The sequence below is a fragment of the Pangasianodon hypophthalmus genome, chromosome 3 (assembly GCF_027358585.1).
Source record: "Pangasianodon hypophthalmus isolate fPanHyp1 chromosome 3, fPanHyp1.pri, whole genome shotgun sequence".
Classification (NCBI taxonomy): domain Eukaryota; kingdom Metazoa; phylum Chordata; class Actinopteri; order Siluriformes; family Pangasiidae; genus Pangasianodon; species Pangasianodon hypophthalmus.
This window is the reverse complement of record NC_069712.1, coordinates 3955321-3979659: the sequence shown is the minus strand read 5'-3', so window position 1 is coordinate 3979659 and position 24339 is coordinate 3955321. Positions and strand designations below refer to the sequence as shown.

The 24339-nt window shown below is 38.6% G+C and overlaps 1 protein-coding gene across 2 annotated transcripts; it reads right to left on the bottom strand.

The window, feature by feature from the left end:
- Nucleotides 1-246: 246 nt before the first annotated feature.
- Nucleotides 247-24189, bottom strand: hpgd (15-hydroxyprostaglandin dehydrogenase). Of its 2 annotated transcripts, XM_034302975.2 has the most exons (7): nucleotides 24032-24189; nucleotides 23814-23937; nucleotides 22407-22513; nucleotides 20447-20543; nucleotides 7493-7569; nucleotides 5958-6121; nucleotides 247-996 (listed from the first exon to the last, which is right to left on the bottom strand). In XM_034302975.2, the coding sequence occupies exons 1-7, from the start codon at nucleotides 24122-24124 to the stop codon at nucleotides 873-875; spliced, it is 786 nt and encodes a 261-aa protein (XP_034158866.1). In that variant the 5' UTR covers nucleotides 24125-24189; the 3' UTR covers nucleotides 247-872. The 2 variants fall into 2 exon arrangements, with proteins under 2 accessions (XP_034158866.1, XP_053088958.1); XM_053232983.1 differs by lacking the exons at nucleotides 247-996; nucleotides 5958-6121; nucleotides 7493-7569 and adding exons at nucleotides 9677-10535; nucleotides 11268-11337.
- Between the last annotated feature and the right edge of the window lie 150 nt (nucleotides 24190-24339).

The following is a 24339-nucleotide window of genomic DNA, read 5'->3' as shown; positions in this document are numbered from 1 at the left end:
AGGTTTTTCTCAAAGTAACATGACAAGCTGCTTTTTTTGTCTTATTAACTTCGAGAGAGAACAGTGAGGCCAGTGAGGGAATGACTATTTATAGCTGCTATAACGGAAGTGAGAACAGGAACTAACTATTTTTAAAGACGTTCCACATTACATGAGACTATAATCAGATAAAAAGTACGACGTGGCATTCTTATCTGGCGTATATCTAGGTGCAACTTGACAGCAGGTAAATTAATAAGCAATGGCAACACGACAATGTTTATTTATTTATTTGTTCATTTGTTTTATAATTCAATTTATTTTAAAAATCAAAATACTATGCATATTATTAGCACACTTTTGTCTCTACACTGTAAATAGCAACATCATGATTTGATAAAATTATAAAATGACAATAAAGAAGGATTTCTGTTGTTTGAAGCGATTATAGCAGGAAAAGCAGATAATAAATATAAAAAGCAACTGATTTACTAAGGATTCATTATAAAAATGCCTTCAATCACACTCGATACACGTCAATCACACACCAGCGAGGAAGAAAAACACACCTGATACATTTTGCTGTAAATCTAAGATGGTGATCTTATAAAATTGTCCTGCTTCACTTGTTCCTTTGTGTTAATAAACAGAATTTTTCACACAATAAGAAAGCTGTGATTTTCTCAGACAGTGTAAATGATTCTGCCTGATGAAGTGAAACAGCAGGGACTTTCCTGTTAACATGTGTCTTAACTCATCCTTTGTGTTTGTAACAGCTCACGTCTTCAGGAATCCCGGGCACATCTGGGCTGATCACTGATTGTTTTGGAGACCAGTTTGGACAAGCTGCTGACTGAGAGCTCGGAGCTGAGAGCGGCTGATTTAGTGCTGCTTCAGGCTGACAGAGGCTCGTACACGTGGAAGTGAATCCCTTTAGAGCAGGTGATCTTCATCACGGCTCCGTTGAGGCTCTCGTCTGTGATAAGGCGCATCATTCCCTCCGCGATCAGAGATGGCCTAGAAACACACACACACACACACACACACAGACACACAGACACACAGACACACATGAGATAAGCAATCTTATCTAAGTGGAGTGATCAGAATGCTCCAGTCTTTATGGAAAAATCACCTCCAACACGTGATTGTGAAGAATATGTGATGATATGTGGAAAAACATGGACATAACATGATCAAATGTTCTGCCCTTTACATGTTTTTTCCACATATAATGTAACTGCATGTGAAAAATAAAACCACATGCCATAAATCTGGCACAAATTAGGAAATAAATCAATCATATGGGGAAAAAATAATGTATAAAAAAAACATGCACTACATGTAAACATGAACATGCATAATATTTACATAAAAGTAAAGTAAAAAAAATTTTAAATACATGCATGAGAAAATTACATGGGAAAATAAATGCATGAAGTGGAACAATAAAAACAAGCATTGCATGTGAAAATAAAAAAAAAATTCATGATGATCTTCATGGGAAAATAAATGAATCAAAAGTAAATTAAATAAAATGAACCGTGAGAATATCACATGACCTAGATGTGAAATATTTACGTGAAAATGAATGAAAATACAGTAATGAAAATACAGTCCCCTCTGAAAGTATCAGAACAGCAAGGCCAATTCTTTTGTTTTTGCTGTACACTGAAGACATTTGGGTTTGAGATCAAAAGATGAATATGAACCGATAGATCGTCTTTCATTTTGTGATATTTACATCTAGATCTGTTAAATAACTTACAACATGGTACCTTTGGTAGCAGACCACTCAATTTTCAGGTGAGCAAAAGTATAGGAACAGATGGTCTTAAAAGTAAATGAAAGTAAACAATAATATTTGGTTGCATATCCCTTGCTTGCAATAACTGCATCAAGATGGCGACCCGCTGACATCACCAAATTGTTGCATTCTTCTTTTGTGATGCTTTTGCAGGCCTGTAGCACAGCTTCCTTCAGCTGTTGTTTGTTTTGGGGGGTTTCTTCCTTCAGTCTCCTCTTCAGGAGGTGAAATGCTGCTCAGTTGGGTTAAGCTCTGGCGATTGACTTGGCCAGTCTAAACCCTTCCAGTTTTTCCCCTGATGAAGTCCTTTGTTGTGTTGGTAGTGTGTTTTGGGTCATCATCTTGCTGCATGATGAAGTTCCTCCCAATTAGATTGGATGCGTTTCTCTGTAACCTGGCAGACAGAATGTTTCTGTAGACTTCTGAATTCATTCTGCTGCTACCATCATGAGTTCCATCATCAATAAAGATTAATGAACCCATTCCAGAAGCAGCCATGCAAGCCCAAGCCATGACACTACCTCCACCATGCTTTACCCATGAGCTCGTATGTTTTAGCTCATGAGCAGATCCATTCTGTCTCCACACTTTGGCCTTTCCATCACTTTGGTAGACGTTCATCTTGGTTCCAAAACTTTTGTGGCTCGTCTCTGTATTTCTTTGTGGATTCCAATCTGGCCTTCTGATTCTTACTGCTGATGAGTGGTTTGCACCTTGTGGTATGGCCTCTATATTTCTGCTCTCAAAGTCTTCTTCAGATGGTGGATTGTGATACCTTCACCCCTGCCCTGTGGAGGATGTTGGTGATGTCACTTACTGTTGTTTTTGGGTTTTTCTTCCGAGCTCTCACAATGTTTCTGTCATCAACAGCTGTTGTTTTCCTTGGCTGATCTGTTCCATGTCTGGTTATTGGTACACCAGTGGTTTCTTTCTTTGTCAGATCATTCCAAGTTGCTGTATTGGCTATGCCCAATGCTTGTGGAATGGCTCTGTTAGATTTTTCTCTTTTCTCAGCTACAAAATGACTTGCTTTTCTCCCATAGACAGCTCTCTGGTCTTCATGTTAGTTTATCCTTTTTATCCATCTCATATTCATCTTTTGAGCTTAAACCCAAATGTTTTCAGTGTATAGCAAAAACAAAAGAATTAGCCTTGCAGCTCCGATACTTTCAGACAGGACTGTATAACATGAAATAAATGAATTGTGAGAAAATAACATGTGAAAAAGAAAATCATATGCCCTACATGTGAAAAACCAAGGTGGAAATAAATTAATCAGGTGAAAAAATAAGATGGAATGACCTACATGTGAAAATATAACATGAAAATAAATAATCATATGCAAAAACTAACTCACTAAATAAAACCACCTGCACTACATATAAAAATAAATGAATCATGATGAAGCTAAACATTAATTGCTAGCTGTCACATGCTGTGATAAATACTAAGTGTATGTAATAGCAGATGGGAATTAAGTCTTTTTTGTCTTTTCACATCTGTTAAAGTTTAGATTTAGCTGTCTGATGATAAAAATCACCTTACAAATGTATGAATTTAGAGAAATGGGATGATGTTTTGAAAAATGTTTGAGGTGAGGTGAAAGAAGAACTCAATTAAAGTACAGATACTTAACAGAAAGTACAGTAACTAAGGAACTTTGAAGGAAAGTTCTTGATGGCTGATGTTCTCAAGAAATTAAACCCTTACAAAATGTTTTACACACAGTAAGCACTTTGCGTTGTGATGAGAACAGAGTGAAGGATAGATCTGTGATGCCCATGGCATCTGTTTTTAAATGCTTTGCATGAAATAGTTGGCATAAACAGTCTCGGACTTCAGTGCATTTTATTCCTGCCAGCAGCTTGGGAATGAGATATGTGAAGAATTACAGATATGATGCAGAATTACAGATATGGTGGAGATCGACATTACAGATACATAGTAGTTTTCCTGAAAAAGTATTTGATTTGAATGCATTCCAGTCCTGCCAGCAGCTTGGGAATGAGATATGGTGGAGAGTTACAGATATGGTGGAGAAATACAGATATGGTGGAGAGCTACAGTACAGCTACATAGTAGTTTTCATGAAAAAGTGCATGAAAGTTTCAGTGCATTTTTTCATGCCAGCAGCTTGGGAACGAGATATAGCAGAGATCTGCATGAGTCTCTGAGAGCACTGTTCGTAGTCTCAGTGGTTAAATAAGAAAGAAGACACTTCAGGTGTGCTGTTAGGGGAAAACAATCGACTGTGGGGTGATGTGATGAAGCGGAGGTGCTGTTACCACGCCAATCTTGATTGTTTTCCTATAACAGCATGTCCTGATGTGATTTATTCAATTGAATTCAATTCATTTTTATTTGTATAGCGCTTTTTTACAAAGGTCATTGTCTCAAAGCAGCTTTACACAAACAAAAGTAAAGTGAAGTGTGTGTGTGACGTCTCTGATGAGCAAGCAGGGCAACGGTGGCAAGGAAAAACTCCCTGAGATGGTGATAGGAAGAAACACAGCAAATGGCTGACGATTACATTTTTTTTTTTTTTACTATAGAACAAGTTTTACTTTTTAATCCTTTTGTAGTTACATTTAATGCTGTGGAACGTCCATGAAACAAGTTCGTTCCTGTTATTACTGAACAACCGAACGCATCACAATGCGTAAACTCCTCTGTCCTGAAAACGTACAGCTTTACCTCTGACTGTTACAAAGCGCTGACACTGGAGACTCCTTCTTTAAATGCTACATAAACATCTTGTTGCAGAAAACTTATCAGTAACACCATATCAATAATGCAATTATGTTTTTTCTTTGTGAAAATATGTTTTTTATTATTAGCTTTAGAGTATGCAGAGTTCACTGTACAAGTCCCTGTGAATGAGCTGTTACTATAGCAACGAATTTGTAATAGAATGAGGGTATTAATATAAACCTGTGATTTGCAGCTGCACTACTGTCAGAGCTGCTGTTACAGAAAATTAATCAACACTTTCTGACCAATCAGAACAGTGCTGTGATATGAGATTCTGTAGTTAAAAAAAAAAAAATCCCATGACTACTACAGACAACTTTCTATAGCTCTACTGGATTTAGCCTCATGTATAAGTTGAGTTATAAGTCAAGCTATAAGCCTGTGTAGTGTATAGTGAGTTATATAAAAATCTGTACACTATGAATTTGACGTTTTGAACATTTAAAAAGGGAACGAGGGCTGCCAGACAGAGACTCATACAGAAGCTGAAGAAGTTCAGACATCCTGTAATTTTAAACAGCGTCTTGATGTATGACTGGGTGTGTGGTACTGGCAGTGGCTCCGCCCACAACCACAAGGCTCTCCAGAGAGTGGTGAGATCTTCTCTGATAAGGTGACAGGACATCTACTGGGCACGGTGTCTAAGGAAAGCTCAAAAAAAAAAAATAAATCACCCCAGACCTGAGCGACCCAGAACACGATCAGTTCTCCAGACTGCCATCTGACAAACACTATCAGAGCGCCTGAATAAAGAACAGCTTTAAACCCTGTAGGCCACTTCGTCGCCATTTCCATCATCACTGAGACACTTTATATACTTTTCCATCACCACTTGGTCCCTTTACACCTTATTTTAGTGCAATATGTTGTGTTTTATACACCATTTTTTTTCTTTTTCCCCACTTACATGTATTGTGTATTCTGCTTTGTTGTATTCTCATGATTAGTACTTGCTATCATTTTCTTTTACACTCTTGTGCTCTCTCTCTCTCTCTCTCTCTCTCTTTGTGTGTGTATTTTGCTACAGTTGACCAGAGCCTCACCACAAGCAAATGAGAATTCTGGGAGTATTTTCTTGTTGTTTGTAAAACACATTGTACAGGGGACATTGAACCCTGAAGGATCTCCACAGAAAGCTAGCCGATGATGGATGGAAATTACAGCAAGGGGTTTTTTTTTTTTTTTTTTTTTTGAGGGTGGGCGGTGGGGGGCTCTTGTGAATGCAGCTCTGTTGCAATTAATAAAGTGTTTGGTTTCATGATGAGTGCATATTACTGTATCACAATGAGTCACTACCTATTGTTAAAAACAAGTTTCTTTTACAGAAACGAGCTAAAAGTGAATATCACAGTACAGTGTGAAAGACAGTAATGTATCATCAGAGCAGAGCTCGGCTTTTAAACAGTGTTTAAATACTCACTTAAGAACCCCGAACTTGTCCATCTTCTGCTTTAAATCATCTTTGTACTTGATGAACTTGCCCATGGTCTCTTCGCGCTCGACGCTGAGGAGGAGCTGTGTGTCCACGAAGGCCGGACACAGGACGTTGATCCTCACGCCGTAATTGCAATGCTCTGACGCATCCTGCCCACAACAAAAAAGTTCAGTCTGAGTGCACACATAGCACAAAGAATGAGTCAACATTCAGAATTTTTTTTTTTTTTGCGGTCAGAACTCTTCTCGTGTGTAATCAGTCGTGCAATCACATCTGCAAGGGTCATGTTTCACAACTGGAAGGACTCATTTTCACCTACGCATGGTTGTTGTCTCGCCTTATGTTCACACTAGCAGATGACAAGTCACTCATGTCACGAAGGAAAGCATGCGATGAAATGGGTACGCAGTTTGTATGATGCTAAACTGGTAGCTATAATCATCCTTTCCTAGCTTTGTAGTTCCAGTGCAAAACTGAACAAATGATGTACAGGCAAAGTTTTCAGAATGTTAATCTCCAGCTTTGTTGATTAAAAATCACAGCATTTGAATTGAAAAATGCTTTTTTAAGGGACCAGTTTTGCAAAGATGGAAAGGTCTAGTGTCTGAAATTTTGTACAGGAGCTAAGATTAATGTGGAAGATGCTTGTGGCTATCAGTTTAGCCTTGGAAAGCAACAGATTGGCTGAGCGATTACATTCGGTGGCTGGGGAAAACTATTGTGACACAGCCAGTTGCACCTATGTCCTGTTTCAATATTCTTTCGAATGGTGGATTTCCTCTCACAGCACAGAAGTGACTAACATCTACGTCAAACAAGTGGCCACTTGCAGAACAAGAGGGGGCGGGGACAACAAAAGTGGAATTTCAACAAGGAACACACTCGTCCTCGAGAAGTGAGCGAACTTTGAACAGTGAATAGATTCGTATCAGTCTTTTTGATGTTGCCTTAAAAATTAAAAAAATGAAAACATAAAATAGATTAAAAAAATTTGCAACACAAACATAAGCGTCATATTTGCCTATTAAAGTAATCATAAAACTTTTTGCTAAATAAGGCAAACCAAATGTTTAAAATATCAATTTTTTTCAAGGTTTACATCTAATTAGCGTTGTCCGCCATTTTCTTTTGAGAACCGGAAAAGAAGTTGCATCAGATCTCTATGATTTCTGAAAAAGTCGACATCTATACTGACTCATTCCCTCATTCCTGCAAGGCCTCATTTATCTAATTTCCCTCGACCTTGTATAGTAATGGAACGGTGATTCCCTTTAATAGGAAATAAAGAGGGTCAAATCAGCAAGGGTGTGTTATCAGTCGGGCGCCGCGGCGAGTGGCAGCATGGCACAGCAGTGCTCTTGAATCCATACAGGGATCAATAAAGGTATCTTAACTTAAAAAGAGGATTGAAATAAAACACTATAGCTTACATCTTCTAGTTGATTTACATGTCGATTTTATTCCACGCATTGTATGAAAAACAGAGTGTTGAGCAGGTGAAAGTGTGCTGATTTACTCACCGCTAGCGATCTGGAGAAGCCGATCACGCCGTGTTTGGTGGCCGTGTACACAGGCTGATAAGGGGAATGAAGGAATGCTGTACAAAAACAACGGAAACGTGGTAATTTATTCCTTCCAGCCATAAACATAAGTAAACAACTGTAAACACAGTACAGGATAAACTACAACCACGCCTGGATTTTATGTGCAGCAGTAGAATACTTCGCATTATATAAGGAATAAAACACTCAGAGTCATGCTCTTATAGGAAAATAATCCACGATATCAACAGTTACTTTTCCCACCATGAAGCTGATTTCCAATAAATAACTTGCGAAAGATTATGATTTTTATTTCTTAAAATACAAGACGTCATACTTTTTATCCATTTATAGTTACATTTAATGTTGTGGGACATTCGGGAAACATGTTAGTTGCTGTTATTATTCTGTCACCAGTCTCTCTTTTTCTCTCTCTTGAAGTTAATAATAATGAAAAAAACCCCTAGCTTGTCATGTTACCGCAAAGCGTAAATCCCATAACCTAAATATATCTGAAAATGTACCGACTGACACTGGAGACTCCTTCCATAAATGTTAAATAAAAGTCTCCTTAATTTCATCATATCAACAACTATATGTTTTTATTTGACACTTAACAACACTATGCGATAAGATTATGCGAAGCGACTGGCATACGAGTTCCTGTCTAAGTCGTTACTATAGAAACGACAACACCACCTGACCAATCAGAATCGAGAATTCTGCAGCGCTGTGGCTTATTTTACACCATGCAGGTCAAATCCTTTCACTTTATACGTATCACTTGGCCCTTATGTGATGTGAAATGATGAATGTTCTCGCACTAATTGATTGTGCACTCTTGATTTAGGGAATAAAAGGTTGCACAGTAACTCTGCACTCTTTCACACATCAGGTGTTGTGATGTACTCCAGGATATTCAACAGTCTACAGCGAAGCTTTTCAACTTCTAGGATCAACGCAGAAGAAGGGACACCTTGACAAGCTCTGTGAGTGATTCCCAGTGTCTTCGTCATGGAAAAAAACTGGAGCTGCCAAGCCTGACGAATTTTTTCATCCTTCCCTTTTAAATCAGAGCATTAAAAATCCTGCCAGCTGCCGAGTGTGCTTAAACAAAAGCCACGCTCCAGAAACATAAATTGGCTAAGGATCATTTCCTGAGCTAAATAAATCTTCAGGGTCAGTACCACTTTTTATAGATCCACACAAACCCGAGCAGCAGCTCTTTCTTTTTTTTTTTTCTATACTCTAATAAATTTCATCTGTCTGCCTGCTCTGTTTCTTTTTGTCTCCGTTATCATGACGCAGTAGCGTTCTTAATCCATCACCCCCAACCTTGAGGCTCTGACATGATAAACAACTTTACGACCGGGACCAACCCTTCAATTACCGACCGGGACATGCAAAGACAGCATTTACAATTAAACAGCTTCCTGTGTGTTCTGTTTGAATGAATGCAAACACGGTGTTGACAAGACTAATCCATGCGGGCACAATGGGAGCCTCTGTTTCACGTGTTTCCCCTGCGAGTTCATACGACTACAAGCTCTCCATTAGGCTGCGATAAAGAATGAGGTAATGCCACAGAGACGTGCTGCACGGCTGTTGCGTAAGTGCAGAAAGAAGCAATCGTCACACTGCAAGGACCTTTCAACACGCCACGTCAGCGTTAAACAACTAAACCTCAACTCAGGGCAAAATAAACCATGGTTATTTTTTACTAGAAGGTAAATCTTTTCCTTTACCCAAGACAAGTTTGCGTCCAAAGTTTGCTATTTAGTTTTGCACTGGAGCTACGAGATTGATGTTGCAAACAACTAATCCCCTCTTTACCCAGTCACTGACTTTCGTTGCTTTGCCTCCTCTAGGTGGAGTCACGGTTGTGGCATATTCTTTCAATTTATTAAAGTAATGAATTTAATGTTGCTCTGTTGGATTTTTTTTAATAAACAAACCCTAATAGATACTTTGCCAAGACTTTGGCCCAGACATGTTATGATCTTCATGAAGTTGCTTGTTTAGGTTTTCCAGGAACACTATTCAGTATTCATACTGACATCACATGACACTTTATTTGCACACAATTATGGTGACTAATTCATCAGTTCATTCAATTTGCATTTGCATTAGACAATGATCTTTTTTTTGAACAAGTGATAAAACTAAAATTAAAATTGCGTTTTTATTTCAGGAATATATTTGTTTTACCTGACATGCTAGGGAAAAGAAATGTGTTAAAGCCATCTTTTTCAACGTAATTTCGATGATGGTGATTCATTTTGATGTTCATTTTAAAGTTATAGCACCCCATCATCATAGAATGAGCTGAAACTAGTGCCATTAATCTCATTTACATTTACATTTATGGCATTTGGCAGACGCCCTTATCCAGAGCGACTTACAATAGTGCTTTGAAGTCTATCAAAAATACATTCTGATATTGGCTCGGTAGGTCACAAACTAGGAATACCATCAGTCCAAAACTCTGTTGGGGAGGGTTTTTTTTTTTTTTTTCTTTTTTGTGAAAGTGCTAATTTAAGTATTTTATGAAGAGGTAAGTCTTTAGCCGTCGTTTGAAGACTGCCAGTGACTCAGCTGTTCGGACATCTAGGGGAAGTTCATTCCACCACCTTGGTGCCAGAACAGAGAAGAGTCTCGATGCAGGTCTTCCTTGTACCCTGAGAGATGGAGGGACCAGTCGAGCAGTGCTAGAGGATCGGAGGGAGCGTGGTGGCGCTCGAGGTGTGATAAGTGCTTTGAGATAAGTGGGTGCTGGTCCGTTTTTGGCTTTGTAGGCGAGCATCAGTGTTTTAAATCTGATGCGGGCAGCTACAGGAAGCCAGTGGAGGGAGCGCAGCAATGGGGTGGTGTGGGAAAATTTAGGAAGGTTGAAAACCAATCGTGCAGCTGCATTCTGGATGAGTTGCAGAGGACGAATGGCGCTCAGAGGCAGACCTGCCAGGAGGGAGTTGCAGTAGTCCAGTCTTGAAATGACAAGGGACTGAACAAGCACCTGTGTGGCCTGTGAGGAAAGAAATAGACGAATTCTTCTGATGTTATAAAGGAGAAATCGACATGAGCGTGTTAGATTAGCAATGTGAGAGGAGAAGGACAGTTGATTGTCCATGGTTACCCCAAGGTTGCGTGCGGTAACCGAAGGCGATGATCAGATTTTAAGCTATTTATAAGGGAATAGTTTCAGCATGAATGCAACTGTTTTGAAGTGTTTCGCAGTGTTATTAGTGTTAATAATAAGTGTTATTTGTTATGATCTTCATGAAGTTGCTTGTTTAGGTTTTCCAGGAACAGTATTCAGTATTCATACTGACATCACATGACACTTTATTTGCACACAATTACTAATGGACTAATTCATCAGGTGAATACTTATACAATCACTTTTTTTTTTGTTTTTTTTTTACGTTTTTATTTGTAAATAATTCATCCATTTTTCCACGTCAGCATTATGGAATATTTTGTGCAGATTACAAACAAAATGTGAGAAGGTTAAAGGGGGTGAATACTTATGCAGACTGTAAATAGTATTCAGTATAGCAGAATACATCCATTACAAAAAAAATACACAAAGCAAAAGTAAAGTGTTTTTAGTGTTAATAATAAGTGTTATTTGTTATGCGGTGTGCCTGAATGTGTCTGAAAGCCTCGAGATTTTGGTTTTAATGTGACTACCCTGGTTAAATAAAGGGTAAGTGAATCAAATAAAAAATAAAACCCTTAGGGGCAGTCCACCTGCCTGCATGTTTTTAGGAGTCGGACGGAAACCGGAGAACCCGGAGAACCCGGAGAAAACCCCCACACGGACCCTGGGAGAACATGTGACACGTGAGGATCGAATCAAAGACCCTGGACTTTGTGCTAATATTGTAACCTATTTTAGGTATTTTAAATTAAATTTCTAGATAAAACATTTTAGATGATGATCAGCAAAGACTTCACACTTATTAACATAATAATCACATATTCATTTATTTTGAACTGTACAGTAGTCTGACTTTACTGAATCCCTTATTAGGCATGCAGCCATAATACAGAGCAGTGTGTGTGTAAGTGTAGACTGGAGTGTTTGTGAAAACGGAAACTGATCCACTCGTTTTGTCTATCGCTGACTTTCATCGCAGCACACACTCTGGCCCATGAGCAGTATCGCTCTCAGGCATCTGAAGGCCATTTGCTCGTGTTTGAACGTGCCTGAAGCGTGTTTAGAGGGAATGTCATGTTTTGTTTAACTGACTCTCGTTCCTCTGCCCAGGGGAGAAACATGTAAAAAGACCAGAGGCTAATCTTAACATTGACGGAATGCATGGTTTTAGTGCTTAGCTATGTTTACAAGCTGTGTGTGTATGTGTGTGTGTGTGTGTGTGTGTGTGTGTGTCTGAAGTAAACACGCAAACGGGAACTTTGGTGTCCCACAATCACACACTTCTGCTTTTGTGTGGAAACGTGACACACACTTTAGCACAGAGCAAAGTGCTCACATGGGCGCCTATTTTCTGCTCTGCACACGTTTTATTCTGGTTACAGATGTTACTTAATCACATACAGATATCTGTTCCAGCTGAAGACGTACTCATCTATCGCCAGAACAAATTCCTCACACATTATTTTCCTTGTATATCATCGAATATGCACAGCTATGTAACTGAAGTGTGTAAGCTCGGTTAAGGAAGAGTGCTTCTTCCAGCTCAGAGCTGCTGCCAAACTAAAACGTGCCTAATGAAAGCCGTCTGATTTGCTTTTCTCTCTTTCCATGCTGACTCTTATAACACCCTTTACATGGGAATCTGTCATTCGACCTTGTAACATCCATCGCTGTTACAAAAAGCAGCTGTAAGGGCTTACGTGTGCCAAAAGAAGGCAAATCAACATCTCTTATACTGGCTTCCTTCCAGTGGCTACCAGTGAAATACAGAATTGAGATTAAAGTTCACCTGAAGTCAAAAACAATATGGCTAAAGGGTTCATTCATTATTCAGATTATACTGACCACGTCGAAATTTTCCACTTGGGTCGAGATCAGTGCTCAAGTCACATTTTTTTCTGTTTAAAAAAGAAGGTTTCTTATGATCTCTGTAGAAAACTATTTAGGGCTCAGTTAGTGATATCACAAAATGCCTTTAGACCAATCACATCCAGTATGCAAATCATTACAGTGTGATAACTGGTAATATTGCAAACCAGATGTCTAGCCTTCACTAGAACATTTGGTATCTTTCGTCAATAAGTGTGGCCAAGAACAAACTACAGGGTGTCTCTAAAGTCTCCACACATAGGAGAAATTAACACTTTTTAGCAAAATCTCTTCCATATATATTTATATATATATTTTCAGATAGCCTTTAAGAATGCAAAAGACAAAAGAAGAACGTATTGAAATCATTCTCTTGGCTGGATCAGGAAGCTGTCACAAGGTTGTGATGGACTTTAACAGGAAACATGGCGAGCTCATCACACACACAGACACACTGTCGCCAAACTGGGAGCCAAAGTTGGGAGAGACGACTCCGTGTGTGTTTACAAAGAAAAGGCAATTTCTCATGTAGAGGATGTTTTGTGAATAAAGTAAGTTTTTGCTGTTAATTATTGCTGCGTATGGAGACTTTTGGAACACCCTGTACTTAACCCGGTGCATGGAAGTGTGGAAAGCGAGTCAGATCACAACCTTCACGATTCTGAAGCTTGTGTCCAGAATAGTACACTAAAGACACGAGACACACTGTGGCCTCTGACAGAGTGTCGTACGCTGTAACCGGTAAGTTTTAGCTACAGAACCTGGCTGCTGAACTAGCTAGCTAGCTAACTTAGGTAGACAAATCTGTTATGGTAACTGTATGTCATATCAAATGCAAATAAACTTCCCCCAGCAGAAAAACTAATACACTATAGGGAAAGAGGATGTGGGACGTCAAAGACACACACTTGTTTCTAGTGCTGGTTACGTTCACACTTGCACTTTGGACTTGCTAGAGATGCTGGTTATTTGTTACTGTTGTTTGGTGTAAATCTCATCCATTATTATAAACACTAGGGACTTTAGGGTAAAATTCTGTTTTTTTCTCTCTACTTGGTAGGATTTTTTGGTTAGAAATGTTGTCAGCTCAGTCAATAGTTTGTTCAATGAGACTGCAACTTTCATGATTCTGAAGCTTGTGGCCAGAAAAGTGCACAGAAGGCTTTGTGGCCTGTGGGTGGACTATCTGTGGGCTGCAGAATCTCTGTGCTGAACTAGCTAGCTAGCTAAGGTAGATGAGCAAAATTGCTGTCACATTTTGACAGGGTCAGTTGCTTTTAAATAAATCACTGAAAAAATGACGATGTTAACGTTTCATTCTTTGCTGAACTTAAAATACTAAACATCATGCACATTGTTGCTTGTTTTTTTTAATTTTGCCCCAGAGTGTAGATGCATTGGTCTATCTTACTTAAATTTAAATATTTGAATTTTTATAGTAATTTGAAATTTGTGGTTTGAAATCTGACAATGCTTTAAATATCCGTTTAGTCATAAAATGAGTATTAAATGAGGTTATAGCACAGAACTGATCGAAGAGAAGGTGTTGATTAATTTTCTATAACAGCAGCTCTGACAGTAGTGCACCTGCAAATCATATGTTTATATAGCGCTCGTTCTAATACATTATCGTTTCTATAGCAACAACTCGTTCACTGGGAAGTGTACAGCAGACAATCCACGAAAACAGATTAAAAAACATGTACGTTCTTTGATATGGTGACGTTTCCTGTAAGGAGACATTTACTTAGCATTTATGGAAGGAGTCTCCAGTGTCAGAGGTAAAGCAGTAATTTTAAGTGACATCTTTACCTTTTTACACAGGAGTTTACACTTCATGGTTTATATGTAACATGACAAGCAGTTTTTTTTTAATTATTTTTGTGTTAATAACATTAAGCAAAAGAAAAAATGTTGACTGTTTATAGCTACTATAATGTAACTGAGAACAGGAAATAAAATTCCATAACATTGAACATAACTATAAATGGACAAAAAGTGCTAAGTGATGCTCTTTAATAAATAAATACTCAGGATGTGCAGTTATAGGAAAATAATCCACGTCAGAGTGTTAACTGTAACTCTGCTTCATTACACCATGCTGTTGTTGATTATTTTCCTATAACAGCATGACACAAAGTCTTTTATGACTCACTTAACATCATTTAGTTTACTAACGATGATGAAAGTCACCTTGGTGTGATGTAAAGCTGGCAATAATGAACATTTACTTTGTAAAAATAAAAATCAAGATAACAATTTCTCTGTACATTTGTAATTCGATGCCGTGAATTACTTGATGTGAATAAAAGCTTGACCAGACCTGTATACGTAAACGATTCCGATTCAGAGGCAGATTGTGATTATATAATTAACACCAACAATTTGGTTAATTGCACAAAGTCAGTCTAGTGTTAGATAAAGAAAACAGGGGAATGGAATAATTATGACGGAGAACAACATGCCCTGACATGATATCATCTCCTGTTTGTTCATCCTTTCTAGAATTAATTAGCGGAGGTGGAAAGGAAGATGAGTGAACTGCACTTCACCTTCAGCGACAGCTTCTTCAACACTGTTGTTTATCTATAGTGTGTGAGACCTGCAGCTGTCAGCACTCAAAGAAACTAAAAATGCTGAGGAAACAGCCAGGGGCTTCGACCACACACACACACACACACACACACACACACACACACACACACACACACTGTCTGCAGTAAGCTAAACTTCAAGCTGTGCCTGCATTCCAGGATCCTCAGACCTACATGGAGCTTTTCCAGCTAAAACTCAGCGAGCAAGAGGATTAGGAGCAGTTCATAAGACTGCATATTCATCACTCAGCAGGTTTTAACACTTCTACTCCTACTACTACTACTACTACTTCTACTACTACAACTATACACACACACACACACACACACACACACATTTATTAAGGAGAGACATTTGTCTTGGAGCTATTAAGCAAGAATGTGTAATATCCATCTACAACATGCTATTACAAACAAATGTCTCTTGATTTGTGTCTTATAAATTGTTCTTTAAATAAAAATGTTCACATATTTTTTCAACTAGAGACATATTTGAGATTTATTTATTTTTTTTTTACAAATACCTTAGAGTTCATTTGTGGAGTAAAGGAAACCTCCACCCTGGAACACGTTTCTGCAGAAATATTTGTGATGTGTTTCTGGTGATTCCAGTGTCTATGTGTTGGCTTTTGCAGTATTCTCATTATTCCAGTGAGAAATTAGCATTTATGCGCCGTGCTGATGTCACAGTAACATGCTGACGTTATTGCTAGCTCAGTTACAATGGCGATCAATAGGAGAAAAAAAATTCAACAATCTCAGTCAAATTTCACTGTTCGCTATTAAAAACAAAATAATTTCTCTTCTCATGCATGATTTTGCAGCGACGTTCAGTATCACATTACTGTGAAATCCAGCGTAGAAGCAGGGGAGACGTTGGTGCAGACGCAGGACTCAATGTCCCATAATGCAATGCAGCTATACAACGCCAGGTTACAGCAGAGACTCAGCTCGGCTACTTAGCAATCTACGAGACGAGGAGCATAAAGACTGAAGCTTTGAAATCTGATCTGTTTGAGCAGAGTGTACAGATGAGGAAGTGACAGATCTGGACAGACTAAAGGACTAAAGCGCCGCTGCATCGCTCTCTTTAGGTAGAGATGAAGTGAGGGCTAAATCTCACTGCAGCACTATCAGCAGGTAGTCAAACGGCATTGTGGGTAATGTAGGAAACTGCTAACTAAAGTGAAAATAGACTAACATATAGGTGAAAGAAGTTAAAACTCAGAATTTCATAACAAAGTACATCTTGGATGTTATGGAAGATCACATGTTAATTATAAAGATTTATATGCAAGAGATGGACAAATCATAAATTCATAAGCCACCCGGCTAAGGAAAGCTCTAATGTGCTTGCTAATTAACTAGGCTAAAAAATGACAATTAGCGTAATTTAACTCAAAAGCATGACGAGTTAATGATGTGCATGAATACACACTGTGGAAAATAAGGAAGTACTTTTTTTGTGCCCTCGACGAAAAGGCAAAGTCTTTCGCTAACATTTTGGATCCGTGGTGTTCTCTCATCGTACAACGTTAATGGAGTCAAGTGGTTTTGTTGTGTTTTAATGTGAGGTCACTATGTGTAATGCTAGCATTAGAGTCATATTACAGTGTTTACTCTGCACTGTGCTGTATTTTCCTCAGTTTAGCCACAGTTTCCCTTCGTATTCCTGATTCTGGAAAGATTACCTAGCGTCCGTTCAAGCTAATGAATACGGCTAGTAAAAAGAGCTCCTGCTAACAGATAGACTGCGTCCAGCATCGGTGCTTAGCATCTACACCTGTCACTTGCTAAAATTAGCATGTATACATTGAAAAGTTAGCACAGCCATCAGCTCAGTACACATAATACATGATACAGATTGTACATCTGTAATAGCCATTAGCGAACATCCTGCTACATATGTGCTAGATCAGCTTCTCTCCGTCTCAACAGCACCGATCTGTCAGAGCAGAGACTCTCCCAGTTCAGAGGAACGTTCAGATCACATTTTAGTCACCTCTGGAGACAGATTATTGGCACGAGCCCTGCTGAAACAGAAAGACACTTGATATTTTTTTTTACTGGAGGTCTAAAGGAATGTTGGACTTGGCTGGGTCAGTAGGTGGAAAGGAAAATAAAGGCAGGCGAGACAGACACAGTATCAGTGCTGCACATCGAGTACAGAGGTGGATTTTTTTTAAAAAAACAAAACAAATAAAAAGTATTGAGAAGGGTTTCAGCCAAAGGGAAATAATTTAATTACTTCTTTTTTAATTTCTCAGAATAAAAGCTGCTAAAAGTCCTTTTCTCAGCATTAGGAGTGAATTCGGTAGAGAACATTACTGCATACCGTATCGTAACACTCCAACAACATTTCTGCAACATTGTGGAAATATTAACACAAACGTTTCTGTAATATTTCTAAGGTTCTATGTGGGTTAGGAATGAATAAAAGATAACACTCAGGTCATGATCTAGCTTGATTTCATTCTGACGTTCGAGAATGGACAGACTGTTCTTTTCAAATAAAAGTATATTTTAGTAAAATAATACTCAAATTATTTTAAGTTCTAATCTTGTTACCGAAACCTTGCAGGGACGTTGTATAGAAATGAACACTGTGTTACACTCTGACCTTCTCCAGACTGTTCATTAGCTTTTTGAACTGTTGTCTGGAGATCAAGAGTGAAAATAAAATATAATCTTCGCACGATCTCCAAGACAAATATGGTACTAAACTCTGCCTTCCCTTGTGAGAGTACATCGTTTAGTATCTTCAGTATTTGAGAAAATTTGAACTGTGGTTTTCTAGTGAGCTGGATTTAAAATTCGGTTTACGAGCCATCACTTTAAAAGGATTCACGTCATCTTCACAAAACATTGGCTGTTACTCCGTCTGTGATTCTGCATTACAGCTCTTTATGTACACTACACATAAGAAAAAAAAACCAAGAAGCAGTGTCTGTTGTCTCCAGGTCAGCTTTTGCACTCGATAACAAAGTATCTGTACACAGTGTACCAGGTCTGTCCTTAATAAGCCTGAAAGCGTGTTTTATTTGCGTAGGCGTCACCGTGATGAGCAAACACGCTCAATGTGTATGAGTCATGCTAATGGACAAGGGGGCTGCGCAGCCAATACGCAATAAGCAAAGTGCAAAGTCAACATCTTTGTTTTCCGTTAGTGGGAAATATTTGCCCTGATCGTCTGTCACTGCGTTCAGAGCTGATGCTTGACAAGCCTGAGGGAATATTTCCTGTGTTTGTCTGCTGAGTTTAAGTACAGATGATACTTTTACACTAGCAGGGAAGTGTGTGGTACAAAGTCTATGTGTAAAGAGTACGGGGAAAAACCTTCACATACAGGGAAGTAATTCTGAGTAAAATTATGATATACATTTCCTCTTAAAGCTGACAATTTCAGCGTACTTTGGCATTTCATTACTAGCACTTAGGGCTACAAATCAAACTATTTATATCCTTATACCTTTTCAGAGGAATTGAAGGGAAAATCCACCCTGAATGACGTACACATTCATCTTTATAATCAACACATGATCTTCAGTGACACCCAAGATTTATTTTCTAATGAAATTCCGAGTTGATTCCATTGTCAATTTGATTAACAGTTTCCCACATTACCCACAATTCTGTGCTGAAAGTGGTGCAGTGAGATTTAACCCTGCCTTCATCTCTACCTAATGAGAGCGATGCAGCGGCGCTTTAGACCTTTTTTTTTTATTCTGTCCAGCTCTGTCACTTCCTCATCCTCATACATATCAGCTTTAAAGTGTCATGTCGTATAGCTCTATTGCATTCTGGGACTTTGAGTCCAGCAGATGTTGAGTCCAACGCCTTCGCTGTCTCTACGCTGGATTTCTCATTAATGTGGTGATGAACGTCGCTGGAAAATGGCGAGTGAGAAAAGAAGCTCTTGCTCTTTTGGTTTTAGGAGCTAACACTGAAACCTGAGTGCTATTCCTTATGACTGAGAACGTTACACTTTTTTTTTCCTATTGTAATAGTGTAACCCAGCCGCTAAGTTCTCGTGCGAATAACAAAAACACAGCACCAACCAAAAATTAGCACCAGAATTAATGTGCACTAAGCACAGAGCAGATATTTCAACATTTAATATGTTTCAGGATGCAGATTTCCTTTAATCTTTCTGTGAAAATGCTCAGCTTGATTCTTATACAAACATGAAGGAGATGGAAATCGTATTAGGCAGCTGTGATTATATTAGTTCTGATATGCAAATGCAGATAACTCTGTTAACTCTGATATGCAAATGCAGATAACCCCTGTTTACCAGACAAGGGGGGTGGGGTGTCTATACTTTTGGAACGTGTCAATTTGCATATTCATAGACTCTAGATTTCTGAATGAGGCTTTATTTATTGTCTTGTGAATTACTGTCTTGTTTAATGAGATTTATTTGTAGAAATGGCACATCAAGCACTATGACAGCGCTGTTCAAATCTCAAATCTGATTGGTCAGAAGGTGTTGATTAATTTTCTGACAGTAGTGCTGGCTGTAATTCAAATCACAGGTTTAAATTAATGCACTCATTCGAATACATTATCATTTATATATAAAAAACGTGTTATTATTGAACAAAGGAGGCTTTCTGTAAGGTAACATTTATGGAAGGAGTCTCTAGTGTTAGCGCTTTGTAACAGATAGTACACTGAAAAAAAAGGGAAGGTGTGGTTTTTCAGATTTAAGAGAAGTCGTAGTTTACAAATATAAAAATATTTAGTTTCTCATCAAAATGTGATTTCATTGCTTATACTAAATTTAATTTAAACAAGTATCTAATCTACTAGTTTTTAGTAAATTATGTAGCGTAAGTGTGATCAATTCACATAACCTTAATGTGATGCATTTATGTTATAAAATCTCGCGAGGATATTATATCAGGGTTCGATCCTGAGCTCAGGTGAGTAGTGCACAGTATTCAATTATATTCCATAAAATACGTGATTGAATCATGTTGGCTGTACGAAAAGAAATTGTGTTAAAGCAACTGAATTAACGGAATGAAATAAATTCAATCAACGTTTTTTTTTAGTGTATGTTTTCCACCAGGATAAAGAGAGAAAAAAAAGAGAGGCTGGTGAGGGAATGACTCTTTATAGCTGCTATAACGTAAGTGAGAACAGGAACTAAGTTGTTACATTGAAACGTTCCACAACATTAAGTTTAACTCTGAAAAGTATGATGTGTCGTTCTTTAATAATAAAAAAAAATGCAATTGTCAAACTGCTGTTGTATAAGAGGAATAAAACACACAAAATGCGCTGGTAACAGTGAGGGGACATTACCTGCCATGGAGGAGACGTTAATGATGACCCCTCCCTCCTTGCCGTACTCCTTACTCATGTGCTCCAGAGCTAAATACGTGCCTTTAATAACAGACGTCTGGAAAAGAATATAAACACACACATCACATCGGTCATTTCATTCCACAAACATTAATATTAAACACGAAATACACCGTACAGTTGAAAATCAACTTCTAGCACACTTTGGCTTGTCATTAAGAAATAATTAACACTCATCATGCCGTATTTAGCTAAAGATTTCATCACACTGTTCGAAGATAACGTCCAGCCACACGCCAAGTCAAACAGCGTTCGTGTTATCAAAGTCCAGCGTGGCTCAAAAACATGTCACTTACAAAGATTCTGCTCAGATGAAAGCACAAATACCTTCTCAGTGCATTTATATAGTAAAAAAAGTGTTCAGTTTTCACTAATAGAGATGGATTTTCATTTAAAACCTCCTCTGCATCTTTATCAACAAGCACTTTCAAGCTCGCGTGCTGTTCTATAGGGAAAGGTAGGAAATAAATAAGGAATAAAACACTCTGTGTTGTGCTGATATAGGAAAATAATCAACAACGGATTGATTGAAGTTGATTATTTTGCTATAAACAGCACAAAGTATTTATTCCTCTTATACCTCAACTGTCAATGATTCCTATTTTTTTATTTATTAAAGACTGACGTGTACTTTTTATCCATTTATAGTTACATTTAATGTTGTGGAACGTCCGTGAAACAAGGTAGTTCCTGTTCTCACTTACGTTATAGCAGCTATAAACAGTTGTTCCCTCACCAGCCTCTCTTTTTTTTTCTCTCTATCGAAGTTGACAAATAGACAAAAAAATGGAGCTTGGTCATGGTCATGTTCCTGAGAAACCGCGACGCGTAAAGTTCTCTGTTCTGAAGAAGTCGGAAAACAAAGTTACAGCTTTACCTCTGAGACTGGAGACTCCTTATCCATAAATGTTAAATAAACACCTCCTTACAGAAAACTTATATATCAACAGCCATACCAACAATTATACATTTTTTTAAAAATCTGTTCATGTGGAGCCTCCGTTGTACAAGTCTCTGTGTAAGTTGTTACTATAAAAAAAAAATTATTCTTACACTATATGGCCAAAAGTATGTGCACCCCTGACCATCACACCCATATGGGCTCCTCCCCCAAACTGTTGCCACAAAGTTGGAAGCACACAGTTGTATAGAATGTATTTGTGTGCTGTAGCATTACAATTTCCCTTCACTGGAACTAAAAGTCTCAAACGTGTTCCAGCATGACAATGCCCCTGTGCACAAAGCGAGCTCCATGAAGACATGGTGTGTGAAGGTTGGAGTGGAAGAACTCGAGTGTCCTGCACAGAGCCCTGACCTCAACCCCACTGAACACCTTTGGGGATGAACTGGAACACCGACTGAACCCCAGACCTCCTCACCAACATCAGCGCCTGACCTCACTAATGCTCTTGTGGGTGAATGAACACAAATCCCCACAGCCACGCTCCAACATCTAGCGGAAAGCTTCCCAGAAGAGTGGAGCTTATTATAACAGGAAAGGGGGAATAAATCTGGAATGGGAGGTTCAACAAGCACATGAGTGTGATGATGGCCATAAAGTGTGTATAGCTTAAGTTATAGAAAATTAATCAACACCTCCTGACCAATCAGATTGGAGAATTCAGCAGTGCTGTGAAATAAGTAAATAATTCTAATAACACATTGAACTGATTAGCTGCTCTATCGTGCTGTGAAATCTGAGAGTGGTTACACAGGTGTGCTATGTTTGCTATGTGACTGTAATTCATCTACAATCCTAGATGGCAGGTGCAGGCTTTTGTGCCCTGAAGCGGTGTGTGTGTGTGTGTGTGTGTGTGTGTGTGTGTGTAGTGATCTGTGCTGCGCTGTGTAAACTGTGGATCAGTCCAGATCCAAATCAGGCCAAAGGGTGTGTCCTCACCAGGTTCACCTCGATGGTCTTCTCCCAGTTCTTCTCGTTGTTGATTCCAGCATTGTTGATGACGATGTCTAGTCTTCCGAAGCGCTCCACTGTGCTTTTGAACGCCTCTAAGGCAAAAAACATAAAAAACAAATCAATCAACAAGTGATAGGAAGCATTATTTAAGTGCACTTAGATATCATGGCAGTATTCTGAAGTTCCTGGCATCTGAAAACATTTCTTTATATAAACATTTATATTTTCACACACACACACACATATATATTTATGTCGTACATTATATATAAATGGCTTATTTTATCCTTGCGGTTTTTGCAGTGGGACATCCTTTAATATTTTATGACCTATTAATTAGCATTGTTATTTTTTTATTTTAATGTAATATGCACTTCACAATAGACAGAATGATACTTCAGACAGATAGATAGATAGATAGATAAACATTAATAATAACAATAATATATTTTATTTATATAGCACTTATCGAAAATATTCTGAAGGCATAAAGTTAAACTGAAATACACTACACTACGATACTAAAAAATGAAAAGTAAAATTACTAAAAACACACACATCCATAGTATGTCTTTAAATATTTTATGACATAATCATTAACAATTCGGGTAATTTTACTGCACCAGGTTTAGTATCTCCGTATGATTTTTTGTATTTCAGTATATTTTTACGCCTTTCAAATATGTTTTAGTTTTAGGCTTATAGTTTGTCTTACATGCCATTTCTTACTTTGTAGAACTTTGAGATTTTCCTCAAATGACAAGTGCAGTGTAAATAACAACAGTAATAATGTATTGTTATTGTTTTTTATTTCATAAAGTTAATTCTTTCATTATCATTGCATAAACAAATCCAAGAGGTGTCCATAATCCTCACGACAGTACTACAGACTGTCAATGCTCAACGATCACGTCTGCGAAAAATACACAAAATACACAAAAAGGAAAAACCCAGTGTAGCAAAATGTACAGAAAGTAAGAAAGCTCACGATGTCTTGACATCTCACATCTTTCTTATGCAATGGAGAACATTCCAGGGTTTTGGCCTGAGGTGCTCAAGCCGTTTCAGCTCAGAACAATTGCACCTTGTTACAGTGAGCACAGCACAGGTGATAGTGAGACACACACACACACACACACACAGAGTGAGAGAGAGAGAGAGAGAGAGACAGAGAGAGAGAGAGAGAGACAGCTGCCAGCAAGAGAAAGGAAATCTAAAATAAAGAAGACAGCATGCCAGAGGAAAGAAAGAAAAGGTGCACAGGAGAGACAGCATGCCAGAGGAAAGAAAGAAAAGGTGCACAGGAGAGACAGCATGCCAGAGGAAAGAAAGAAAAGGTGCACAGGAGTTCCAAGTGAAAAACAAAGTGCACAGAGTTCATGCTGAAGTTACCTTGTAGCTTTCCTCCGTCCGTCACGTCACACTGAATGAAAATACAGTTGTCTTGTCCATACTGCTCATCTAACTCCTTCTTACACTCCTCTCCAACCGACTGGTTCAGGTCTACCAGTGCAACCTGAACACACGCGCACAGAAAGGAAAAATAAAAGAGATCTGCTATAGAGTGTGTGTGTGTGTGTGTGTGTGTGAGTGAATGAAGCTGTTAGAACCTTGGCGTGGTTCTCCAGCAGGCTCTCGGCTGCAGCTCTCCCGATCCCCTGCACTCCTCCCGTCACCAGCGCCACTCTCCCGCGCAGCGCCATTTACCGCCGCGGACTCAGCGACACCGCGCCGCGCTTTAAGTAGCAGCCGGAACCCGAGTCGCGAGTCGATTCCCTCCAAGGAATCGGTTCTCTTTCTGAACAGATTCACTTAAAGTGAATCGTCGGCAGAATCGAGTCGCAAACACGAGTAGAGGCAAGGGTAAGTCTGTTTAACCTGAAATGTTAAGTTTGTGCGCAGGCGCAAGATGTACACA